The following is a 22,929-nucleotide window of genomic DNA, read 5'->3' as shown; positions in this document are numbered from 1 at the left end:
TTGACTTTTACGGTACTTTGATTTTAGGACACTTCAACAATTGTAGAGCAAGTGAGCATACAGTAAGCAAAAAAAGGAAAAAGATAAATGCGTGTGCAGCAAGACATTTATCTAGATGAGGGGAGGTCTGTTGAACTGTTCTGGCTTTTTTTTTTTAATACTTGCATGCCTGTAGGGAGTCAGTCCTGTGTGCATCCTTAGCACATTCACAGGATTATGAAAGGTGATTTATGTGTTCAAGTTTCTCTTTACAGGTAGTACTGAAGAAAAGAAAGGCTTAAATTATCCTATATTTGTTGTTCTTTCTGTACCTCTTTTGGTATATAGTGGAACACATGTATTGTCTCAGGAGTAAAATTATGATATGCATATATTTATTACGGGTCTGATTTTCAACGCTAGCTGTTGACAGTAAGAGTACTTGTTGAGATGATGAGTCTCTTGATCATTCTTTGCCCTTGTGGGAAAAGTGTGTAAAAACAGCACAACAGCCACTGGGCAGCCTCTCTTATAATTTTTCATCCACATCAGTCGCAGCTGCCAAGACATTTTTAATAGAGAGTTTTTCTTAGTTTAAGCTGTTTTTCTACTTTAATTGGAGCTTGCATAGGTTAGATCCTGCTTTCCACTCCATTCAGAAAGATACCTGAACTCAGTCACCACTGAGCCAGAGCTGCCTGCCTTCTGTAACCTGTGCTGGGGAGGCTTTACCTACTTGTTGGGGATCTGCTCTACTTGGATTAAAGGAACAGAAACAAACTATAAAGATTAAAAGATGCTCAGGAGGGGAATGTGTACTTGGATTTTGCCAGCAGTTAAAGGTAAATCCCCTTGCAGTAAGGAAGGCTCTAAATAGCGCCTCTTGATAATCTGTTTTGCAGTAGGTGAATTGTTCAAGAAGAATGAGAATATAAAACAGCTGCCAGACTTCAACTTTTAAATAAATGAATTAGATTTTAGCTTGGTTTTTGTTTTGCCCACCATTTCATTTTGCAAATCATGAGGTAATTCATAATTTACAAATTTTAAAACCACTAGATAATCTGTACAACAGCTCTAAGGCAACAGCATTGCATCAGATCTGCTTTTTGCTGGCGGTGTGTTTTGAGCATTGCAAACACCCCTTTTGCATTCACTTACCAGAGTGCAGTTGTATTTCTGAGAAAGCAAAAGGTTTTATTTTCTTCACTTTTCCCATCCCAAATGTGCAAAAATAGTTTGTGTGGAAAAGAATTATCGTAAGATCAACTTCCCATTTCTTCAGCATTTAACTTGACTTGCAGAAGTTGACAGAGTACACATTTTCCTAAACTCTGAACATTGCATCACCCAGGAGACGCACACATGGGAAACTCTCTCCAGTGCGGGCAAAACAGACTTCAAAGGTAACACTGACTTGCCACGGTTAATCCCAGTGGTAATAAGGGTAAGGCCAAACTTGTTGTGACTGAGAGCAAAAGGTGTTAGCTGGGATCAGTGCTACAGCATTATATATGCTTTTCATCATTTTGTAGCTAAAATTATAACATAATTCTAGATCTGCCATTATGGAAGACACTGTAAGGGTGTGTGTGTTCTGAACAGATATCTAAGCAAAGGGGTTGAAGTAGGCCAGTTCTCTTATCGGTCCTGGATGGTCTCTCTGCAATTCTGCAGTATTTTTGCAGTAGCAGTAGCTGTTCATTTTAACTGCAACTGAACTGAATTAGTACAGCTATGGAGGTGTGTAGATTGCATCTTTATATACATATATACTCAGATCTTATATAAGAAATAGTGTGCACATGATTAGAACTAGATATAACTGTACCTTTCTCATCCACGTTTGTTAAAAGATTTATCACATTTTTGGAAAACTCAATCTGAATGTCATCATGCTCAATTAGGACACCTCATTTTGTATTTCACCCACCCGGGTTTCCTTTTTCCACCCACTCCTTCTGTCAGCAAGGAAGAACTAATTGTGCTCTTGTGGCCTTGGCTAATCATAGCAGACTGGTGGCTTTCCCTCAGTCTTTGCAGAGTTTTGACTTTGAAAAATGAATGTCTTAACTGTGTAAGAACACTTCAGTTGTTTCATAAACTGGTCCAGTGTTGAAAATATACCTTTAAAAAAAAATCTGATCCAAATGACTTGTATTGTCAGTAAGAGTTTCTCAACTCCAGAAACTTCTTTTCAAGTCCTCAAAGCTAGTCACATAGAGCTGATGCCTTTTCACCTGCAACTAATGTATATTAATGATGCCAGTGTAAAGATTAAGGAGCCCATGATACTGCAAAATGAAGCATTGCAATGTAAGCGTATTTTTCCTCAAGCATAGTGTCGTTTCCATTAAACATAAGAATAACCAGATTATTCAAAATTAAGAGGCTGGAGTCCTCATTTAAGTAGCATAACATAAAAGGACTGATCTTGGACTTCTCAGACCTGTTGGTTTTGTATTTGTCCTGCTGAATTACTATCTTGTTGTGACTTTCAGTGCCTAGCCTGGGAGAGATGTTGTGCTATAGTCATGCAAATATCTTTCAGGCATGCTCTATGCATACTTGCCAGGTCGCTAAGTTTCATACAGAAACTGCCAGAATTCTGAAATAAGTTTTTTCCTGCATTCTGTGATTTTATTTGGATGATTTGATACTAGTTTGGATGGACCAAACTGCAGCAGTGTCTTGGTCATTGGAAGGTGAGGGAAGTTGGATTTGGGTTCAGTAAGCCACAGTACAAGCTGGTGTTGGATCTGAGGGTGGGGAACCTTTGCATTTAGGGATCAGTCCTATGGCTGAGGTAATACAAAAGCTCTGTAGTTTCTCTGAATTATCCTTTTCTGTCCTGCAATAACTAAATGAAGCAAGATTTCCACTGAAATTGTAACACCAATGTCATCAGTCTATAATCTGGTGAAGTCCCTCTTTTATAAATCTAATGCCTCTACATAAAGATAACTATTTTATGAAAAATCCCTATTGTATGAAATGTTTTGGTTGAAGTAATGCTTGTGTTTAGTGCAGCTTTCACCCAGATAATGGTGGTTATATACGAATACAGAAGTACACCCTTCCTGCAAGTGCACAGAGATGTCATTGCAAAACTGTAGCATTGATCCCTTTTAAGCTATTCATCCATGACCCTGATGATGGCATCTGAGAACTTGCTTGTGCTCACAAACTAAGTTGGAAACTGTTGACTCTAACTGTTTCTACAATGAGGTTTAAAATAGTATGCTGAATATGTGTGTGATATCAGAGGTTCAGGTGACATTACATGATAGGTTCTCTCTCACGTTTTCATTGTCCCTCTCCCTCACTAGCATCTTCAGCTATATGTGGTATATTTCATTTGGTTAGTTTGTGGTTTGGTTGTTGGTTTTTCTTTCTTTCTTTCTTTCTTCTTCAAATATAGGTGTAGCAGTGTCAAGTAGGGGACTGTTTTTTAATGCTTGTAGTATTTGTTTTCTCATGTTCTCTCATAAGCCTCTTGCTCAGAGCTCATCAGTTTGAGTTTCTTCTGTGAAGATGATGTTCATCTTTCCCTCATTCTCCTAGTAGGCAGGCAAGTTTATGCTGTCTGGAAGAGCACAGTCAGGCTGAAATACTTAAGTCATTTAACTGCTAGCTTCATGCTGCACTGAATACTAGTGTAAAAGAAAAATTGGAAACATCTGCTTTCTTTTTCTCATAACAGAAGAACAAAGAGATATGTTCTATTGAAATCAAAGGTGGCAAATATAAGAGTAATAAAAGGGATGTATTGTATGTGTCTTTCACACATATAATTAGTCTGTGGAACTTACTGTCACAGGAAATGATCGAGGCCAAGAACATAACAGAATTTGAAATGGAATTGGGTAGGCATGTGGCTATTTTGAATGTTCAAAGTCAGTCTTACTAGTTATAGTGATTTTGGAGCAATATTAAGCCAATGCTCTTAGGTTTAAGCAAGTTTATCTTGAGATGTTGTATCAGAAGAGTGTGCTTCTTTTGTGTTCTTTTGAATTAAACTTGCCTATAGACTAAAACTTCCTTGAATTCCGAGCATTGCATGGAAATCTTCTTGTCCAATCCTGGCTTGTCCATAAGCATTTTTCTTCCTCCCTCCTTCCACATATGCACGTACACACCTGTCTTAAATCTCTTTGGGACTGGATATTCTCCTCACCTATTTTCTTTGTCCCTTTCTGTGCCCCGTTTTCCACATGCCTTTCCGTATCAGCTTATCCCAGGAACAACCGTTGTGCATCGTGTCTGATCAGTTTGCAAGGGAATGCCTACGAAAATGACCTACAAAGTGAGCAATAGAAGCTGAAGACTTATGAATGATTAATACCTACATAGAGCAAGAGCCACAGCGTTGATTAAACTTGAGTATGCTGTGATGAGTGAAATCACTATATTTCTGTAAAGGAAGTGATCATGGTAGCAGGCTCTTTACCATGCCTTGGCTTTTTAATAAGTGGCACTTCAAGTTACAGAATTAATTCCACAGAGTGGAAAAATATCAGGAGTGAAGTAATAACTATGTTAAAAGGTTTGACTACTGTAGTTGACATTTATGCCTGCAAATCTCGACAGGGCTTTAAACCACACAGCTCCTACACATTGGGGCCAGGGAGAAGAAATATCTTCTTGATATGCTAAAGCTTTATTTAAAAAACCCAACCAAACAAAACCCAATAAACCTACACTTATAAGTATCAGGGGAAAAAAAGGAAAAAAATAGTTGAGGAAAAGCATAATGGAAATAATAATTAGAAATCCCTGGACATTAGCCAAAATATTCCTGGTCTTCAGATTCTCTTATTGGGAGTTTAGGAAAGGCAACTTGAAACCATGTGGCTTGAAAGAAGAGAACTTTAAAATGTCGTCTCTACAGGAGTTCAGCTCTCTGCGGAGCTTTGTGCATTCCTTTGTAAGGTTCTGCTCTTCTGTAATTATCTAAAAACTAGAGTCAGGTTAATGACAGAAGCAAAGCTTGTTGCTTGTTTCTAAGATGCTCAGCGCCAGCATTGGTTGATAATGAACTCTTAAGAGTTAATTCTTCCATAAAGAATACAGTATCCTGTCTTTTTACAGGATGCAGAAGCAACAAGGATGCTTTCAAAAATGTTCTTTGCTGACAGTAAGTGAGAATGAGGAATGCCATAATTACTGACTGGACTGTATGATGAAGCAAACCCCCAGTCAGAGTGCTTTGCTGCAATCTGCCTTCTGTAGTCGCTGATGTTTTTTTCCCAAGTTCCAAAAAGAGTTTTCTCTGTTCTGCATTGCATATGAATTTGTTCTGCTGAATTTGATGGAAGTTTTGTCATTGACTTAACTAGTCCTGGCTTCTAGAAAGACACTGGACAAACGCATTTCTTAACAGGACAGATCTTTTAACAACACATGGTCTACTGAATGCTTCTTTCTTTGAAAGCAGGGAAGAAATTTATTCTTTACTGGCCTAGTGCTCATTAAGTTCATAGCTATGGTGATTAGTCTTTCCCATTTTGAAAAAGGAAGGGCAGTAGGTTTTTTTCTGGCACGTGAATGAGAAAAAGGCTATAGATATATACAAAGTAACGTCCATGAACTGTTGTGTAAAGCTGTCTGCTTTATCTCAAAAAGAATATTGGAGAAGTGGGTGGATTTTGGGGAGGAGACATGGAAATTGTCAAAAAAGGAACAGGATAATTTCTCATGTAGAGGCACAGGGATTATTTCCTTCAGAAAATACCAAATATTTATTTTCTTTATTTTTATTCTCTAGAGGAATTCAACGGGAAGCTTATTTTCCTCTCTTCTAGTACAAGAACAAAGGTATATGGAATGAGATGAAAAGACAGAGAAAATTAATTTGTTTAATTTTTACAGAATGCAATTAGACACAGGGTTCCATGATGAAGCCAGAATTTAGCAAGCTTCAGAAAGACTCGGACTTCTATGGAGGGCAAAACCAGGCAGAATTACTGCAGCTTATTCATAATACTGATTTTAGAAGGGAAACATAGATGCTACTTTTTCAGGCTTAATCAGTTACTGCTGAGATGTTGCTAAGGTAGGGGAAAGCAGAAGACCTGGCAGGAGTCGTCTGGTGCCCACCTCTGCCCTGTTTGACACTGGAAACCAGTGAGAGACAGGGTGTTGAAATAGGTGGACTTCAGATCAGATCCAGCCTGGTGATTTCCTATATCTCTTTTAATAAACTAGTAAAGGAACAAAGTTCTGTGGCAAGATTTGCATTGGACCTGTGATAAAAGTCTTTGCAGTAATACTGCTTCTGTTATACTAGTGGGTGGACTGAGCTTTATTTTAACGTTGTTTTATAGGGGAAAACTGTTTAAGTCATGTTATAACAAGATTAGTGCATTATGAAAGACACACACATGTATCTATCTATATATATATACACATATGTGTGACAAAAGCACCTTTAAGAGTAATTTCCAAAAGTATTCCCCGTAATGTTTTTCTCAAATTAGTATGTTTCTCCAGGAATTGAGTCTTAAAGCTGAAAACGAGTGCACTCATACTTCGGAGTCTTACTCCACTACTTAAAGTTGACTTTGCCTGATCAGATTTCAAAGTTTGTAGTATCATTAACTCATGGCTTGAAAGTTACACGTGTGACCTGTCCTTTTACATGTCTTTATACAGACTGAATTGAAAAATCCGTTTAGTATTGGTCAGTTTCCTATTCTGTTAATGATACTACCATCGGGGTGATTTTTGTGTGTGTGTGATCTGTTTAGAAGAATTATTAGAAGTCTGTCTTAATGATGGGAGTGCCGGCAGCCTTTGGAATATGTCTGTTCTTACTGATTTAGTCAGCAGGTTATTTATGTGTACCCTAAGGGTTTTATTTACTGGCCTTTCTGAAATGAGAGCTTGACTCTGGAAACTTAAGAAATATCTCTTTATTATATTATTTTGAAAGTTCAGGGGGAGATTGCCTAGACTGGCTGAGCAATTTTCTAACATCCTGTGAATATTGTAAGTATATTTATATTGTAAAGGTATTAAAGTTTGAACATCTTTATTTCACTAAAAGGAGTATTTGAAATAACTTTTAATGAGAAAATCAAAGAGAATGAAGATGTAGTGACTGGAAACAAATATTTTTTTCATTGTTCTTACAGCGCTTTTTGGTACCTCCATACCCAAAATTCCTGTGTTTTGCAGCTAATGATAGACTTTTTCTCTTCTTATGTATGTAAAATAACATCAAGCATGAGTGTCAAGGCTGTTGGTTTCCAGGTGTTTTGCTATACTACTGCATACTATTATGCTGGTTTCATATTTGTGCTTAGTTAGAAGTAATGTGTTCAGGTTTTCTTCAAAAAATTAATAGTGTAAAATTAGGTGCAAGTTGTACATCTAGCTCTGTGTCAGTTTTGCAGTTTTGTGGGCTTGCCTCTCTATTTCTGTTGCCCTCTGTATGGAAGTGGTAACTGCAGAAGAAGAATGATACACAGCTCTCAGATGCCGAGGAACTCACTCCTAATCTTGTCAATCTTCCTTTAAGGTATTACTTGCTAAATGCTGAGGTTACAAGGTTAGAAAATGTAAACTTTTGTCTCTAAAACCCTTGCACATGTCTGTGAGATGTGCTTTCCTCCTGTTTCTGTTTATGAAATATAGTAGGAAGTCTCATGCTAGCACTACTACCAATTAAAATGTCAACACCATCCAATAAAGAAATGCAAATTTTTACTAAATGCCGCTAAAGATCCTTCTCTGTGAACTTCATGGGTTGCACAAGAGGTTTATGAAGAAAATACGTCTTTTTTTTTTAATGACTAGAAAAGCCTCCATATCACAGGAACATATATGAAGTATTTAGCATCATGTTTTTAGTTAATTACGGTGTTAAACTTAGCATGTTGGTTTTTTTTTTTCGTGACAGCAGAAGGTTGAAACTTAGTTTAAACTAAGAATGCCAGTGGTCAGCTGTAGGAGTGAAGTTTCTAAACTCTGTGAGACCAGGAATGATGGACCAGAAGGATGCCTGCATTTCTTGCGTTCTCTGGCAGTTCACTTTCACCTGCCTGCTGTGGACCTCTGTCAGCAGAACTTTACTGCCACACATGGGTGTTGTCTTTCCATCTTATTAAATTGTTGCTAAGTCTTCTCTCTTTGGTGGAAATCAGGGAGGGGCAGACACCTGTGTTGGCTTTTACGTGTGTGAATGTGGCATGCTTTTTATAAAAGGTGTAAGTGATGTAATGCCCTGAGTTGAAACTTTGCTGTCTTTAGTGTTTCTTTACATTCAGGAGATACTTCCAGATGAAAATGTCATGAAGTGAAGGCATTGGGAAGTCTGAAAATCAGTGATGCATGCGTTTTTTTGCTTTGGGGGGAAGTTACTTAACATCAATTGCCAAATATGGGTCTAGAGGAAAAAAAAAGATAGTTTGTGAAGGGCTATATCATTCCTTAAAGTTAAGGCATGCAAGTTGGCCCCAAAACTGTATATGTTATTTAAGAGCGCTGCTTAGTCCTCTTGTGGCTCCTCATGTAGGTTAAATTTAAGGTTCCTAATACTTTGAAAACAAAAAAATAAACAAAACTTTAGAAAGCCATCACAAAAGCCTATTCAGGCTATCCTTGAACATGTGAATATACTATCAAGAAATGAAAAGCCTCTCTCTGTTTTTAAATCCCTTGAAAGTTTTTGTTTGTTTGTTTTTCAAGCTTTCGCCCTCATGTCTGCTTCAGAATAATACTTACATATGTATCTGCTACAGTAAATGCTGATTAGCTATTGTGACTGGCTCGTGCTTGTGCCTGTTGCTAATGAGAACAACTTGCAATGGTATATAAACAATTTTTAGTGACTGCTATGTAGTTGGCTGGCAGCTGTGCTATATTAAAGTGTAGGTAATCTTGTTTTACTCAAAAAATAGTAAACTCTCATCTTAGATCTCAGATAAAATTTCTAGCCTGTGCATGTCACAATTTCAGAACTCAAAGGCAGTGCTTTCAAATTACTTTTCTGCTAGGCAGCTTTGATAGTATTTCAGAATTGTGAAAATAGGAAAGAGAGACTCTGGGTAGTGCAGCACAATTGAGAATATTTTGCTGCTGTTTTGAGAAGAGTAATCAAATTTTATTTTGGTATCGGGTGGTTTGTGTAATTTTGTTGTTATTGCCTGCAGTGAAATAGTTAATCCTAATGCAGTGGTCTGATTTATGTAGTGAATGGCAAGGAAAGGAAGTTATTGTAAAGAGTTTAATGTAAGTAAAGGAGAAGATGGCATCCGCATTGCATTTCTTTTTTCTTTCTAGTTTTCATGTGTCGTTAAGATGCATCCTTCAAAACATAATATATTTTGATTAGCAACGTACCATTACTGGTATCAGCATTGGCATGCTGATGGGAAGGAATATAATAATGTGAAGCCAAGATAATGGGATGACCTGGTTCTCTAGTTAAGCGATGTTGGCTCTGCCTATCCTTGATCTAATGCGAAAGACCTGTGGTATTGACTGGCTGGTGGATTTGTTTCAATTTGTAGCATGTTTTTAGGGTGAGTTGGTTGGTAGGTAGGTGGTGGGACAGGTGGATCAGTTTTGGAGCATGTCGTACATTAACAGTTGTTTTTTTTTTCCTTAGGTTATGTTCGCTTGAAAATTCAGTTGCATATAAACTAGCAGTCTTAAAATACTGCATCATCTGTTCTGAGTACAAACTTTAAACAGAATTCCTGTAGTTCAATGCAAGAGGTGGTAGTGTATCTCCGGTCTGGCACGCAGTGTCTGCCCTCTTTAAAGTAGCCCTTTTCCTCCCTGTAGAAGTAAGAAACTAGCTCGAGGAGGCAGTTGGGTAAAGCCACAAGAACCAGGTCCTTACTAGTCTGAGGAAGTTAGAGAGTCTTGTCTGCTTTCAATTTTCAGCACAGCAGGGGCATATTGCCAAGTGTTACACATCATCTTTAACTTTCTGGGGCCAGTTTTTCCAAGCTCGTTTGTAGCTGCTGTTGCCCTTTTGATCTAAGTTATTTAGCATATGCATTTCTTGATCTACATAATTACGAGTTATAACAAAATCAATAGGGCAAACTGATGATAAAGTACAAGATAGCCAGTCTACTATGTTATCTCAATGCTGGATAGGTAGACTTACGAAAGAGCTGGCGTTCTTTTTTGGGTATTTTTTGTTTCCCCTAAACAGGGCAAGTGGCTTTTGAAGAGACAGGAGCCTCCAGATCATATGGGTCCAAACTTAGCAGTTTTACAACTGATGTACTACAGGGTGTCTGAATATTTATGAGGTGCTGGGCTTTTTTTATCAGTTTATTGAGACCACCTTTCATATTCCCACACTAGTACAGACAGGACAAGACATGGGCATGGAAGACAAACACAAATGTAGGTCCCAGCTTGCTTCTGGAATGGCAGGTTAATTGGGGTGGATTTCTATTTTCACTGACGGATAAAGCACAATATTTAGGGGAGAGCCCTCTCATCATCTAATGTGGCACAGTTAGGGCTGCTTATGGGTGGGAGGGGGATATTATTGAAATTTTTTGTTGTCAGAGGGAATAGTTTCTTTTCCATGTGTGAAGAACCTACATCCCAATAAGTGCCAGGAGAAAGTACAACTTTGGTTTTCTTTTGGGGGGTACAGCACATTTGAGATTAGACACACAAGAACTTTCATATTCATTAATAGTATTGATTCTCTTTATTACCTTTAAATACAGGACTGTCAATTTGGTGCTGGGCAACCGCTTTAAGAGTGTGTGTGTTTTACAAAAGCGTTGAAATTGGAGAAACAAATAGGTTTACTAGTTATATTTCTATACCGATTTCCAAAAACCTGTTGGAATGTGAAGAGACCCCAAGCAAGCTGTGTAATTGCAAAAATAGTGCATTTGTGAAAGTGCCTAGTTCAGCTTACCAATTGTCAATTACACATCTGTACCATAAATATTGAATGGACCTCAATACTGAAAATGAGGTCTGACGGTGTGAAGGGATTTCTGTCCCCATGTTGGCAGCTAATAGTCCAGGTGACAACTGGCAGGAGGGAAACTGATGTAAAAATAGCACAAGGTTAAGTTGGCAGAGCGCAGTTTCTCCCATCACATCTTCTTGTCATGTTAAATAAGCTGTTGCAAATTGTTAGGCGGGTCAGATTCTCTTCCACACTTTCCCAGTTTGTTTTACTGTTTCTTATGCAGCGTATTATTTAATGGGAGATGCAAGGTCAAATATAAGTCAGTACATTTTAATATATTTAATTTTTGGTCTTGCTGTCCAGCTCTAACTATGAGGAGAAAAGCAAAATCAGTTTGCATACAATGAAAATAATTTCATTGACTACTTAGTTTGGCATTTTCTGTATTTGCATACTGTACATACTAAAGTCACAGACTTGCAGAAACAGCCTTCTGCAGTCATATTGGACACCAAAAATGTCCCTACGTATAGTGGGACAAACTTCCAGTGCTTTGAAGTAGAGAAGGCTGGGAAGAAGCCACTGCAAAGGAAAACGGAAGCCCTTGAGAGCTGAGCAGGCTGGATTTATTTTCAATTTTGGAACCAATGCTAAATGGATTAATTTCTCTTGAACCTTTTTATTAGGGCTTGCTCCTAAATTGAAGTGATTATTGTTAAACTAAATAGAGCTGCAGCAGACCCCTGAGAATATCATAAGTCTCCTTCTGACCTCCCTGTTAACTGAGATTTTACTTTAAATCTTTGAAGCCCGGTTTAAAAATCAAACTCTGCAGTGAAATTATTCAAGAGCATTGGCCTTTTCACCAAGTAGTTTAGTAGTAACCTCACAGTAATATTTTGCAGAGACTGAAATATTTCAGGTGAAGGTCCTAAATTTGCAAGTGCTCCTGGGCATTGAAAAGAGTGAGATCTTGGCAACAATGAGGCTCTTGGTTGTTGTGTGATCTTATTGCCAAGTATTTTTTTTATATAAACTGAAAAACCCAGTCTTTTTTTTTTTTCTTCCCACAAAGAAATCCCCCTGAAACAGTTTTCCTTGAAGTCTCATAAATTCCTGCATAACACCTTATCAGTTCCATTATCAGAGCTATTTAGTTATTTAGTTCCTTTTTTTAACCTCATAAGAATGTAATTCGCTGCACTGTTTATCCGCCAGTTTAAGCTTTGTGCCATTTACGTGCAATTTCTCAAACCTGCCCTCCCCAATTTTTACATCAGTCTGATACTTAAGGGAAAAGCTTTGCCAGTGCTAGAACAGAAATTTTGTGCATGCTCTTCCCTGTTAGAAATGTGGCGGGATTTGTAAGATACCCTACCCTTGTGCGACAATATTGTGACTGCCATTTTAAATTTAAGACAGAAAATGCAATACCTTCAATGATTTACAAGGAAAATAATAATATTTACTGCTTTGTAGTTGAAAACCATGCCTATGAACATGCATTGCACGGAAAATTAAGTTTTGTTTTTGTAGTTTTATGGTTGGGATTGCTGTAGCAATATAATGTTCCATCTTTGCTCACTTAGCTCTCCTTTCCCTCCTTTGCTCCCTTCTTATGTTTTAATAAAAGCCAGCTGCAACTTTTTCCTCTTGCTGTCTTTTCTCTGCATGTCTGAAAGCTCACAGGCATTTCACCTATGGTCAAGCTATCGTTTTTAGCTAATGTTAACACATAGTAGTGGCTTGGTTGTGTGTGACAGTGGGCAAAAGATACCACTTTGATTCACATAGTCACGTGCTGATTCAGTACGTTACCTTTTATTTTCCACGGTTGCACAGAAGAGGTTTTGTTGTGTTACGATTTTTCTTTTTCTTTTTTTTTTTTTTCTTTTCCTTTCATTTCTTTTCTTTGACTAAAAATGGGTGGCAAGAAAATTATATCCTGCTTTTAAACTACTTGACTGAAAAATGGCAATTAAATGGATGGCCCAGGGTATCCTTTTAATTACTTCTGTCTTGTCTCGTTGAATTTCTTCCTAATAGCTATGTAATGTTTTAATGCTTATTTTGTAATTGAAAAGCCTGTGTAAGTTGTGTACATGAGTCTTTGGATTGCATTGCAGCACGCTTAGCATAGTGACATCCTGTCTGTGAATGGAGTGTCTCAGTGCTATGGTAATAAAACTAAAACATTTTGGTAGCTAAAGCATGTGCCGAAGTTGACAATTTATTTCTAAACATAGAGCTATCCATTAAAATGAAGATTTTTGAAGTGTAGCCAAAGTGTAGCTGCTTTTTTGTTTCTTTGGTTTTAACTCTGTTGACATTCCCATTTTTAACACAATTTTGCTCTACAGATCTTTAAGCAAGCTTCTTTGAATGAGGGATTTTGTAAGCGTGTGTTTTTCAGTGCTAAGCTAGATGAGCTGTCCTGCCTCTTTTTACACCCTGCACCTGCCTTTCCCAGGGATCTGGGACTTCTCAGTTACTTTTGCAATCTCTGCACCTAATTCAGCCTAACAGTGTAGGTGAGCAAGCTCACCAAGCAGACCCGCTTGGACTACCTGAAAAGAAAGCATATTTACTCTGAGGTCAGGAATGGGGTGGATTAGGAGGGAAAATCAAGGTGCACCAGAACTTCATGTGAGAATGATATCCTACCTCCTTGCCAGTCAAGATTTCTAATGCATTTTGGGCTTGCATTTAAAAAAAAAAAAAAAAAAATAAAGGGGGGGGGGGGGGGGGGGGGAAGGAGAGAAAAGGTGGGGGGAAGAGGCCTTCTAACAGACAACTGAAATTTCCTAAATCTGCTTAGTAAGGTGTTGTGTACATGACAGAGGCGCAATTCCATGTACATTCATTCACTGTTCCTTACTACAAAATAAAACAAACAAACAAAACGTCTGTCAGTTTGTAATGGTGCAACTTTATGTTGGAGATTCTCTGCTACCTTGGAATTCCCATGTGCCGTTAGTATGTTGTTTGCTTTCTGATTTGAACCTGTGTCCCTTGGAAGAGGTCATGTCTGCAGTGTTTTTGGAAATTATATTTATTTTCCACAAGTGTGCAACTTCAAAACAGCTTAGCTACTTGCATCAGACTCCTTCTGTTCAGGGCAAAGTAGCCTCAAAAACAGCATCTAGGGATATGGAGTAGCTGGAGTATGAGTTCGTGGTTCTGTTACTTGTGGTTTTAACTGAAACATACTGTAGGTTTTCATTAGCTGTTATTTGCTTCAGCATACCATGAAATTGCCCTCCTTCTTACCACCCTTACAGGTAGCAGTCTCTGGCATTTCTAAACTACTCTGCTAAATTAGTTAGCTTTTAAAAGGAATATGCACTGCTTTGGTATATCAGGATATTAACTTAGTGTCTGTAGCATCAACGGATTTTGATTCATTTATCACTACAGTGATTGCTATTGGTGTGTTTTCTGGATCTCAAAGAGGAGGAACTCAAGCATTCACCAGGCAGCGTCTTCACTAGAGGGAAAGCATACGTTATCATTTGGTCAATTCCTAGAAAGGACCAGGTAGTTTCCAAAAGTACTAGCAAGTTGACATAAACAGTGGACTTTGAGTCATTCTCCTGGAAAGTACCAGCAGCATGTTCCCAGATTTTTGTGCGTTAGCTGTATGTAGCGAAGCCCAAAAAGTCCTGCCTTCTCTCCATGGCATAGGTATGCTCTGGGGGATTTGCACAGGGATGGCTGGGCAGAGCAGAGAGGTACCATGTAATGCAGGCCTGTGGTGGAGGTTCTATCTGGCTGGCTTAAGAAAAAGCTGCAGGTTGGCTGTTCTTGCAGACTATCTGTCATTTCAGCCTTTTCAATACACGCAAAAATGTATGTGTGTGTTGTGTGTGTCTTCTCCATGCACACTTCATCTCTGAGCCAGAGGCCTGTGTTTACAATTGCTCGGTACTGCAAGGCATCTGAGCATGCAGCCAATTTACCTGGCCATCGTTCTGCCCCCCGGCCTCCGCTGCAGGTGTTTCTAACTTACCTGTTTGGTTTTTAAGTTGGGAAGAAACATAGTGCCTTCCAGCAAAGGGAGGCAGAGCAGGATGAGGCTTTTCCAGAGAGATACAAGGTTGGCTGGGACTTGGCCCAGGCAGAACTTCGTGCTTGGTCTCACCTGTGCCAAGATTCTCTCTTGCCTTGCATTTACCAGGATTCAGGCTCCTGTTCCTAGACTTGAAAAGTTAGATAGTCCTTGAACAAAAATTGCCTTGACACTGGGCAGTTCTCTAAGGGTATTACTGTCATAATATCTGTCCAGAGGATAAGCCAGCAGCAACTTGGGAATGATCAGGAACATTTGCTGCAGCGGGTGCAGCACATCTTCACTGAGTATATCACTGTTTTTCCAGGGAAGTGAGATCCCTGTTGCACTGCTGTGTAGCACATGCTGCCTGATACGAAATGATGGGTTGGGGTTTTTTCAGTCTTCTGTTGGATGTCAACTTTTGCTCTGCATTACCAGTCTTAGTCTCATTTCTTTCTTGGGAAGTAAAGAGGTTGTGGGCTATTGAGTTCAATACAGAAAGCTGTTGCTTTCATACTCTTGTCTTGCAGTGGAAACAATTTCTGTTTAATTGGTTAAAATTGTCTTCCCACTGGTCGTATGTTGCACAGCTTCAAAATGTTGCATTGGTAGATATAGACACTTAATTTGAGCACAGTGGTGACACACGTCAGGCAAGACGGCAGCTGTGCCTGTGAGCCCTGTGTCTATGCATCAGTGAATTTGTTTTCCAGGGAGATAATTACAAGGATTTTAAACAAAGAATGTAATCTTTAACCTTTGACAGTTTTTGTATTTCCACCAAAAGTTAGTGCCATTGCACTTATGCTGTGGTCCGGTATTGTCGCTTTTCTATTAAGCACTGGGACGTCTTGAGCTGCTTGATATTACCTAATCCTAAATTAAATCCAAGCAATATCGCACTCTGAAGCTGACTTGCATCTTCCTCTTGCAGTCTTTCCTTTGTCGGAAATCAATGTTAATGTGTAAAAATCGGACATCTACAGCTATTTCAGTCTGTTAATTGAATTGTGAAAAGCTTAAAAGGTAAGCTTAGTGCGTCACTCCTAAAGCCTACTGATGTCTTACAAAAAGATGTGGCACTCTTTTAATACAGAGGTCTAGCAGTATGTTGCTTGCATGCGGTGATAGCTCTAATTGGAAACCTAATAGGATACAAGAGATTTCTAAGACTATTACAAATAATACTATATTATTTTTTTTTAAGTCTGTGGGATTTTTTTATTGACAGTCCTTTGGGTTGAAGCTGGAAATAAAATGCAGAATGTTGAAATATTTCTCGTTGGTTCAGAGGGCTGTATTCAGTGCTAATCGCACATCACATTTCTTGAGTGCTGAAGTGCTCCCAGTTGGCAGTTCTTGTGGTATAAATTCCAACAGTAAATCGGTGCTAACAAAGTTGAAGTACCTGTTCCGTTCAGTAGCTCCATCTTTAGGGGAGGGAGCGGGGGAATGATCACTGGTGCAACTTGCAGTAATGACAGTGTGTCAGGAGGTTGCTAATATGTACATAAAGAGGTGATTCCTTGGAGTGGTGGCTAAGGGTGCCCCAGAGAGTCCTTTTCAGTAAGTTTGCACAGTTAAGCTGGTGTCTTGCAAGAGGTAGAGCTTCCTGTCGAAATACAATGCTCTTCCAGCCTAATGCACAAGTGGTAGCTGGAGAGTACTGAGTGCCCAAATATATAGACCTGCATAGGACAGGGACAAGTCATTAAGTGGAGTGGGATGCCAGTAGTGTTCAGGATGGAATGACTTTAATTTAGTACTGATCTTGAGCTGCACGGGGTTTTGTGGTCTGAGGAGAGAAATCTTTCCCTTGGGGCTGGTGCTTCGCTTGGCAGAGAACTGGTCTCCCCTTACTGCTTTCTCATATGCTTTCCTTCCCCTGGAAGCATGCTTTTAGTCATAGCTTTGCTGCTGTTGAACTATTTAGCACCAACGTGTTGTGAACTCTTATTTTTTAGTTTAATATGAAAATAAAATTTTAGGTTTGATAACAGAATTAACTCCCTTTCTCTCCGTTGATTCCTCTGCTGTCAAGAATTGTTCAACAGTACTGCAAAGAGCAGAGGAAAAAAGCATGTCTCTGATCACTGTTGTTATGTTGAGAATTTACGGTTTTGTAATTGTATTTCTATTTGTAACACTGTTACTAACACCTAGCAATTACTCTGGTTCCCTTCACATTAATCAAATGCATATTGTCGTGTGTATGTTGAATTTATTGGATTGCCTTCCCTCTCAGGTAATACTGCTCCATCAGTGTTATGGTATGAAAAGAGCTTTTTTTTTATCCTTCTGTCTTATATTAGCTTTATCAAAAGAATGGGGAAAGAAGGTGAAGGCTGTTTTCGATATATTAGGGATGTTAAATTCTGTCCCCTTACAGAACAAGGGGAGAAGAGATTTCCAGAGTCATAGCACATCCGTGATGGAAAAAAGCTGTGTCAGCACCTCCCTTTTATGCAAAGGGAGTTTTCAGCTCTGGCACCTTACAGATGAAATACTACTGTAGCAACACAGAAAGAGGCAGCAATGGAGTCCTAAACCATTAATGGCTTTATAGGTTGAGCTGTACTTTGAAATACTCAGTGACATATGGCATGCTACAGAATACAACTGGCTGAGGATCTCAGTAAAACTAATTTTCAACAAGCAGGTATTTGTGTTCCACAGCACCTTTAGTTTATACTGTTCTTGGTGAGCTGCTGGCAGGTGAGGGAGAATCTAGAATTAGGTAAAGCTGATTTGAGAAAGCACTGTTTTAATTTGATATAGCGATTTTAATTCCTCTTACAAAAGCAGTTCCGCCATACAAATAGTATCAATGAGATGACTTCATGCGGTGTTGTTTTAGAAATCAGTGTAGCAAAATAATAAAAGTGTAGGAAATTTTTACATTTAAGAGTATTATCGTGTATTTGCCTTCCTTCAGTTATACCATGAGTCTTGGTTTAGCAATAATACAGGAATATGTTTTGATTTTAAAGAGCACACAAGATTAATAAAAGTCCTTGATTTTAATATGGCCTTTGATGTGGCACAGTTTTATTAAGGCTGAGCTGGGAGAGCCATTTCTGAAATAAGTAGGAAATTGTTCTTTGAAACTTAGCTTTCCTGTTGTGTAGAGATTGTGTAGCACGTTTAAGAGTAGTTCTGGGCAATACAACTGTTGTAACAATCGGGAAAGAGAAGCAGAAAGCCATACCCCACCTCTAGTTTCTCAGCTTTGCTGAGCAGGCTGGAACACTGATAAGTCCAGGTGAGATCTCCAAGGTTTTGGAAGCATTTAATCTACTTTTAATCCCTGTCTTTACTTCAGGTGGTATATGAATTCTAACACTGAAAATTTCCTTCCATGTCATACCTGAAGAATGTAAGACATCATATTTATTTTAACTGTAGTAATGTTCTTAAACCATTTGGTTTTTTTTTTATCTCTTAGTGCTGGCCCCAAAGGTGACAACATCTACGAATGGAGATCAACCATTCTAGGACCTCCAGGTTCAGTCTATGAGGGAGGCGTTTTCTTCCTTGACATCACATTTACACCAGAATATCCTTTCAAGCCTCCAAAGGTAAGAGACCGTTGCTGATGTCCTAAGTCATGAGCACTCAACAGACCATCCAGCAGCAGGCCGTGTTAATGGCATGCAGCCCATTTGAAAGCCGCTCTCTTTGAGAACAAGCTTAAGCTCATTTCAGACATTGTGTTGGTTTCTGTTAGCTAATGTTAACAGCTTTTCCAGTCCTCTTGATCGCTGTTTTAGAGCTTGTTTTCTTTTTCCCTACTTCTGTTTATAAGAAATCCTAAGTAATTAATGCAAGCATTGGGACAGGACTGAGAAACTGAAAAGTAAATAACCTTGAGGGGAGGAGAAAGGATACAAATACTTGTTTCTCAAACAACTCGGTTACCATAAACGTAACAGTTACGTGTGTTTTGGCCACTAAAGTAGTATTTAGTCTTTCAGTTTTGTTGGGTACTTGTGGTGTTCACCTACTTGGACAGTAACAAACTTTTTCCGTAGGTGTGTTATATTTGTGAAGCTCTTCTTACATTCCAGTATTGCTGTTTTTCAATGCTACAAGGCAAATACCGGTGCAGGTGAATGTTATCTTGCGGTTCACATACTTGGCCAGAGGAAGAGTACTGCGTTACAAGAAGAGGTGGTTGTTGTATACACTTCGTGTTTGCCTTGTATCTGAAGGCATTTATTGCATGTTTTTGACTTAAAACTCATTGCATTGATGAGATAAATGCCAGTGACTGTCCCGCCTTCAGGCCTTGGTCTAGTCTGCAGTAGAAAGGACTTGCCATACCAGACTTTGTCATACCGGGCAAATTAATACAAGCTTCCCAAATTAAGGAAACTGTTTGACTGTTCCTGCTAGCATAACTTCAGGGTTTCTGGTATTCTCGACAGGACCTTAAATTCTACCCTTAAGCTAGGGCTCCCGTTCACAAGCAGCATGTTCTACCTTGGGACATTTCCAGTGATTTCCTGCTGACACCTGTCCATCCCTCTTTGGAGGCTCTCTGGCAGCACAGATGGTTGTCTTGTGTTAGAATTTAATTCAGTGCAGCATAGTCTTTCATTATTTTGGTTTAATTAGTTTGCATTGGAGAATTTATTGTCCATCCAACTATATGCAATATCTTATGTCATGAGCCCAGTAAGTATTTAAAGAGGGAGCTTTTACCTTTCCATGTGTGCTTTACTGCACCTTTGCTTTCTATGCTACAGTCAGAAGCATTTATCGTCCCAGGCTTACCCAGCCTGATGCTTCACAGGACTGTAATGTAACTATCAGTGGCATTGAGACAGCCACGTGTGCCAAGTTCCCTGACGCAGAACCAGAGATATAGTTTTGTTCCAGCTCAGCCCTGCTTTCTGCTCGGCGCTTCTGACAGGGATCTCTTTGCCTTTATCTTTGGATGTAAACCCTCACCCAGACGCAAAGAAAACAGGCGCCACTTAGTGAGGCCTTAAAAGACTAGTTTAATGGAGATTCACTGTATTGTAGCAGAGTTGCATTTACAATGAATCTTTCATCTCGCAGAGTCCAAATTGGTTTACTAACCACATATATGTGTGGAAATAAAATACACACAGCTTCAGTCACATTGACATGAGCATAGTAGTGCTCTAATAGAATGCACTTGCGCTACTTGGGTACTTAAGGTTTAAATGAAGAACATTTCTTTTGCTGAGAACCAAAGACTTATAGCAGCTCCTGTGTTAACACCTGTGGTAGTATTAATAAATGATGGTGTGGAAAATATAAATATCATATGGCTCCTGCTTTATTCCTACTAATTTGTTGATTTCAGATTGTCCAGCTGCTTGCAGTGACTGATAAATATTGTTTGTGGGTCATCTGGAAGTGGTAGGACTAATGTACTTACCCCATAGCCTTCCTGTATTTGTCTTATAGGGCAAGAAATAAAGAAACAGATAGTTGTAACAAAACCCAGTGTATCATTTTGATGATAAGCACTGGTAGAGCAGTAGAGTGGGTGAAGGTCATTTCAGAAGCCTTGACCTCTGTAAAGATTAAGCTCTCTAGAGTGAAAGGACTAGTTTTCCTTGAATCTTCTTGGTAAGCCTTACAAGACCAGGGGAAGAACCTCTGCTGCTTCTTTGAATCCTTGGTAATTCTCACAAGGACAGTCCCTGTTGGGGGCTGCCCCATGGTGAAGTGTCTATAGTAGAACACATTTCATAACTTGAAAGTGGAATGTCATTAAAGGTTTTACTTTGTTAAGTAAAGTGAGGTGAAACTGGCCATCCTGGTGGGCTTACCAGCCCTTAGCAATATGCGTGAGAAGGTGTTGGGGCACAGCCACTGCTGACGTGTCTGTGTGGCTGATGAGCGTCCTGGAGATGTGTGGTGAAGGATATACAAGGGCAGCCTTTGAGGACTGGGTCTGACTCCAGCTGAGGGTTAGATTCAGTATGTTGGAACAAACTTTTGGGGGGAGGATGTTGCTATAGGAGAGCTTGGAAGACTGTGCTGGAAGTGGTATTAAATCCCTGGAAGGATATAGAGAGGGACTGCACTGCTGTACTTGAGGATGGAGAATTTAAAGAGCTTGAAATTTTACTTGGAAATGCATTGCACAGTACCAGGAACTTCAGTGGGAGAAATCTGATACAGGGACAGATACTCTCTGTCCTGTCCTAAATATGTATAATGGAGTTCTTTTGCATTTACGGAGCATTCCATACAGTACTTTGAAGATGTTAATCTGTTCTCTGCTTTTACATTTTCTCATTTTCTGTGGTATTCTGGGTTTGCCTTTGTTTCAGACAGTAGTTGTGTTAGGCACATGCTAGGTGGACCTGGATTCGGGAGAATCCGATGAACAAGTATAATTAGAATTTAAGAGTCCAATACTTAGTCCTCAAGTTGATTGCTATTCTTCTGTACTATTACAACGGAGGTTTTCCCAAGAGTTACATTGTAGTTGGGTTAGATTTCATTTATTGAGGTGAAAACAGTAGCTGTGGTGACTTGGTGTGTGCTTTGATCATTTGTATTAATAACCTCTAACCGCTTCCTTCCCCCCACTCCCATTTTGCAGCTTGTGTAAATTAACCTCTGCTATCACTTTGGGGTAAGGCTGAGATTAGCTGCTTTTATGTCTTTTCAAAAGCTGTGCTTAACTCTGTGTAGTTACTGCAGTAATGTAATCTCAGGTGGGACATTTCCAGAGGATCGTTCAGTTACACTGTATTTTTCTGCTGTTCCACAGGCTGTTCTTTTGACCCTGAATACATTGTACTACCTTCCAAGTAACTCAGTTTCTCTTGGTTTTGGTCTGAATCTGCTAGGTTTGTGACACTTGCCCCTCCCCTTACAGTGTAATGAACATTTACTTTAAATATTGGGTTGTTTTTAAGTTGGCCTCCAGTTCCTCCCCCTCTCCCAGCTTCATTTGGTTTCCCTGCATGACTGGCTTTTGTACCATCAGCAAAAATGCTAAATGGCAAACAGCTGGACTACGTGTGTCTTAACACCATCCCAGTTCTGACTTGCTGCTTAAGTGAAAACAAATTTATATTTTTCCCACAGTGCTTTGGTTAGGTAGAGCTTCTCTAAGTGGAGAAAACTGCTTTTGATGCCATGGCTGTAACCCTTAAGGATTATACCTTAAGGTTTCTTAAGGAACCAGGCTGCTCTGCAAATACATGGGAGTTGTTTTTCTCTCTCTCTCTCTTTTTTTTTTTTTTCTCCTCCTCCATGAATAATAATTAAAAAGTAGGTCTTGTTCTTAAAGGCAAACAGGATTCATGCTTTGATATCAGTTATTAGTCAACTGGACTGAGAGACTGCCTACAGAGTATTTAGCTTTTGTGCTTAGAATCAGAATTAACAACTTTGTCTTAACAAATTAGAACTCTTGACCTTTCTGTTAATTTGGTCCTTATTGTATCAGCTTGGAAATACTCCATGCTTCCCTTTCTGGAAGTGTTTAATCTGTTAAAATTATTACCTCACCTGCGTGTAGAAGTCTTCTTGGAAGGAGACCAAAGCTGCAGGTCAGATAGAGAAATACTGAATGAGCAGTGGGGCTGGACTGAAGATCCCAAGGCAGAGCCATTGCCAGCAGCTGCAAATGCCATAAACTTCTGTTCTCCCCTAAACAGCATGAGCTGGGACAGGTACCACAGTGTCAGATCTACCCTCTGCTCAGGCTGATGGGCTTCCACATGACTGTAGGGAGTCATTGCTGCTTCTCCTCAGAGGATTAGATGATCTGGGAAACGGGTCGTTTTGTTTTCTGACCTGCTGTACCTCCAAGGTTCCCTGGGTAGAAAGCCGCAGGTGTTCTTGATTTTGGAGTTGCAGCTTGTTGCTGAAGGTGTGGGAGGGGGGCACATCTCCCCTTTCCTGCACTCATTTTGCTATTCCCACATGTAATGTGCAAAAGTGTAGGGATTTGGGGGGTTTTGTTTGTTTGCTTCCTGTTTTAATCTACAATCAAAGCAGC

General features: G+C 39.3%; 1 protein-coding gene across 1 annotated transcript in view; it reads left to right on the top strand.

The window, feature by feature from the left end:
- The window catches only part of LOC102055891 (ubiquitin-conjugating enzyme E2 E1), a 45,148-nt gene that overhangs the window by 18,880 nt on the left and 3,339 nt on the right, over positions 1–22,929 (top strand). The window contains 1 exon segment of the mRNA XM_055706971.1: positions 18,376–18,508. Coding sequence (XP_055562946.1) covers positions 18,376–18,508 — 133 coding nt within the window.

Source organism: Falco cherrug, chromosome 4 (genome assembly GCF_023634085.1).
Source record: "Falco cherrug isolate bFalChe1 chromosome 4, bFalChe1.pri, whole genome shotgun sequence".
NCBI classification, from domain to species: Eukaryota; Metazoa; Chordata; class Aves; order Falconiformes; family Falconidae; genus Falco; species Falco cherrug.
This window is presented reverse-complemented; position numbering and strand designations above follow the sequence as displayed.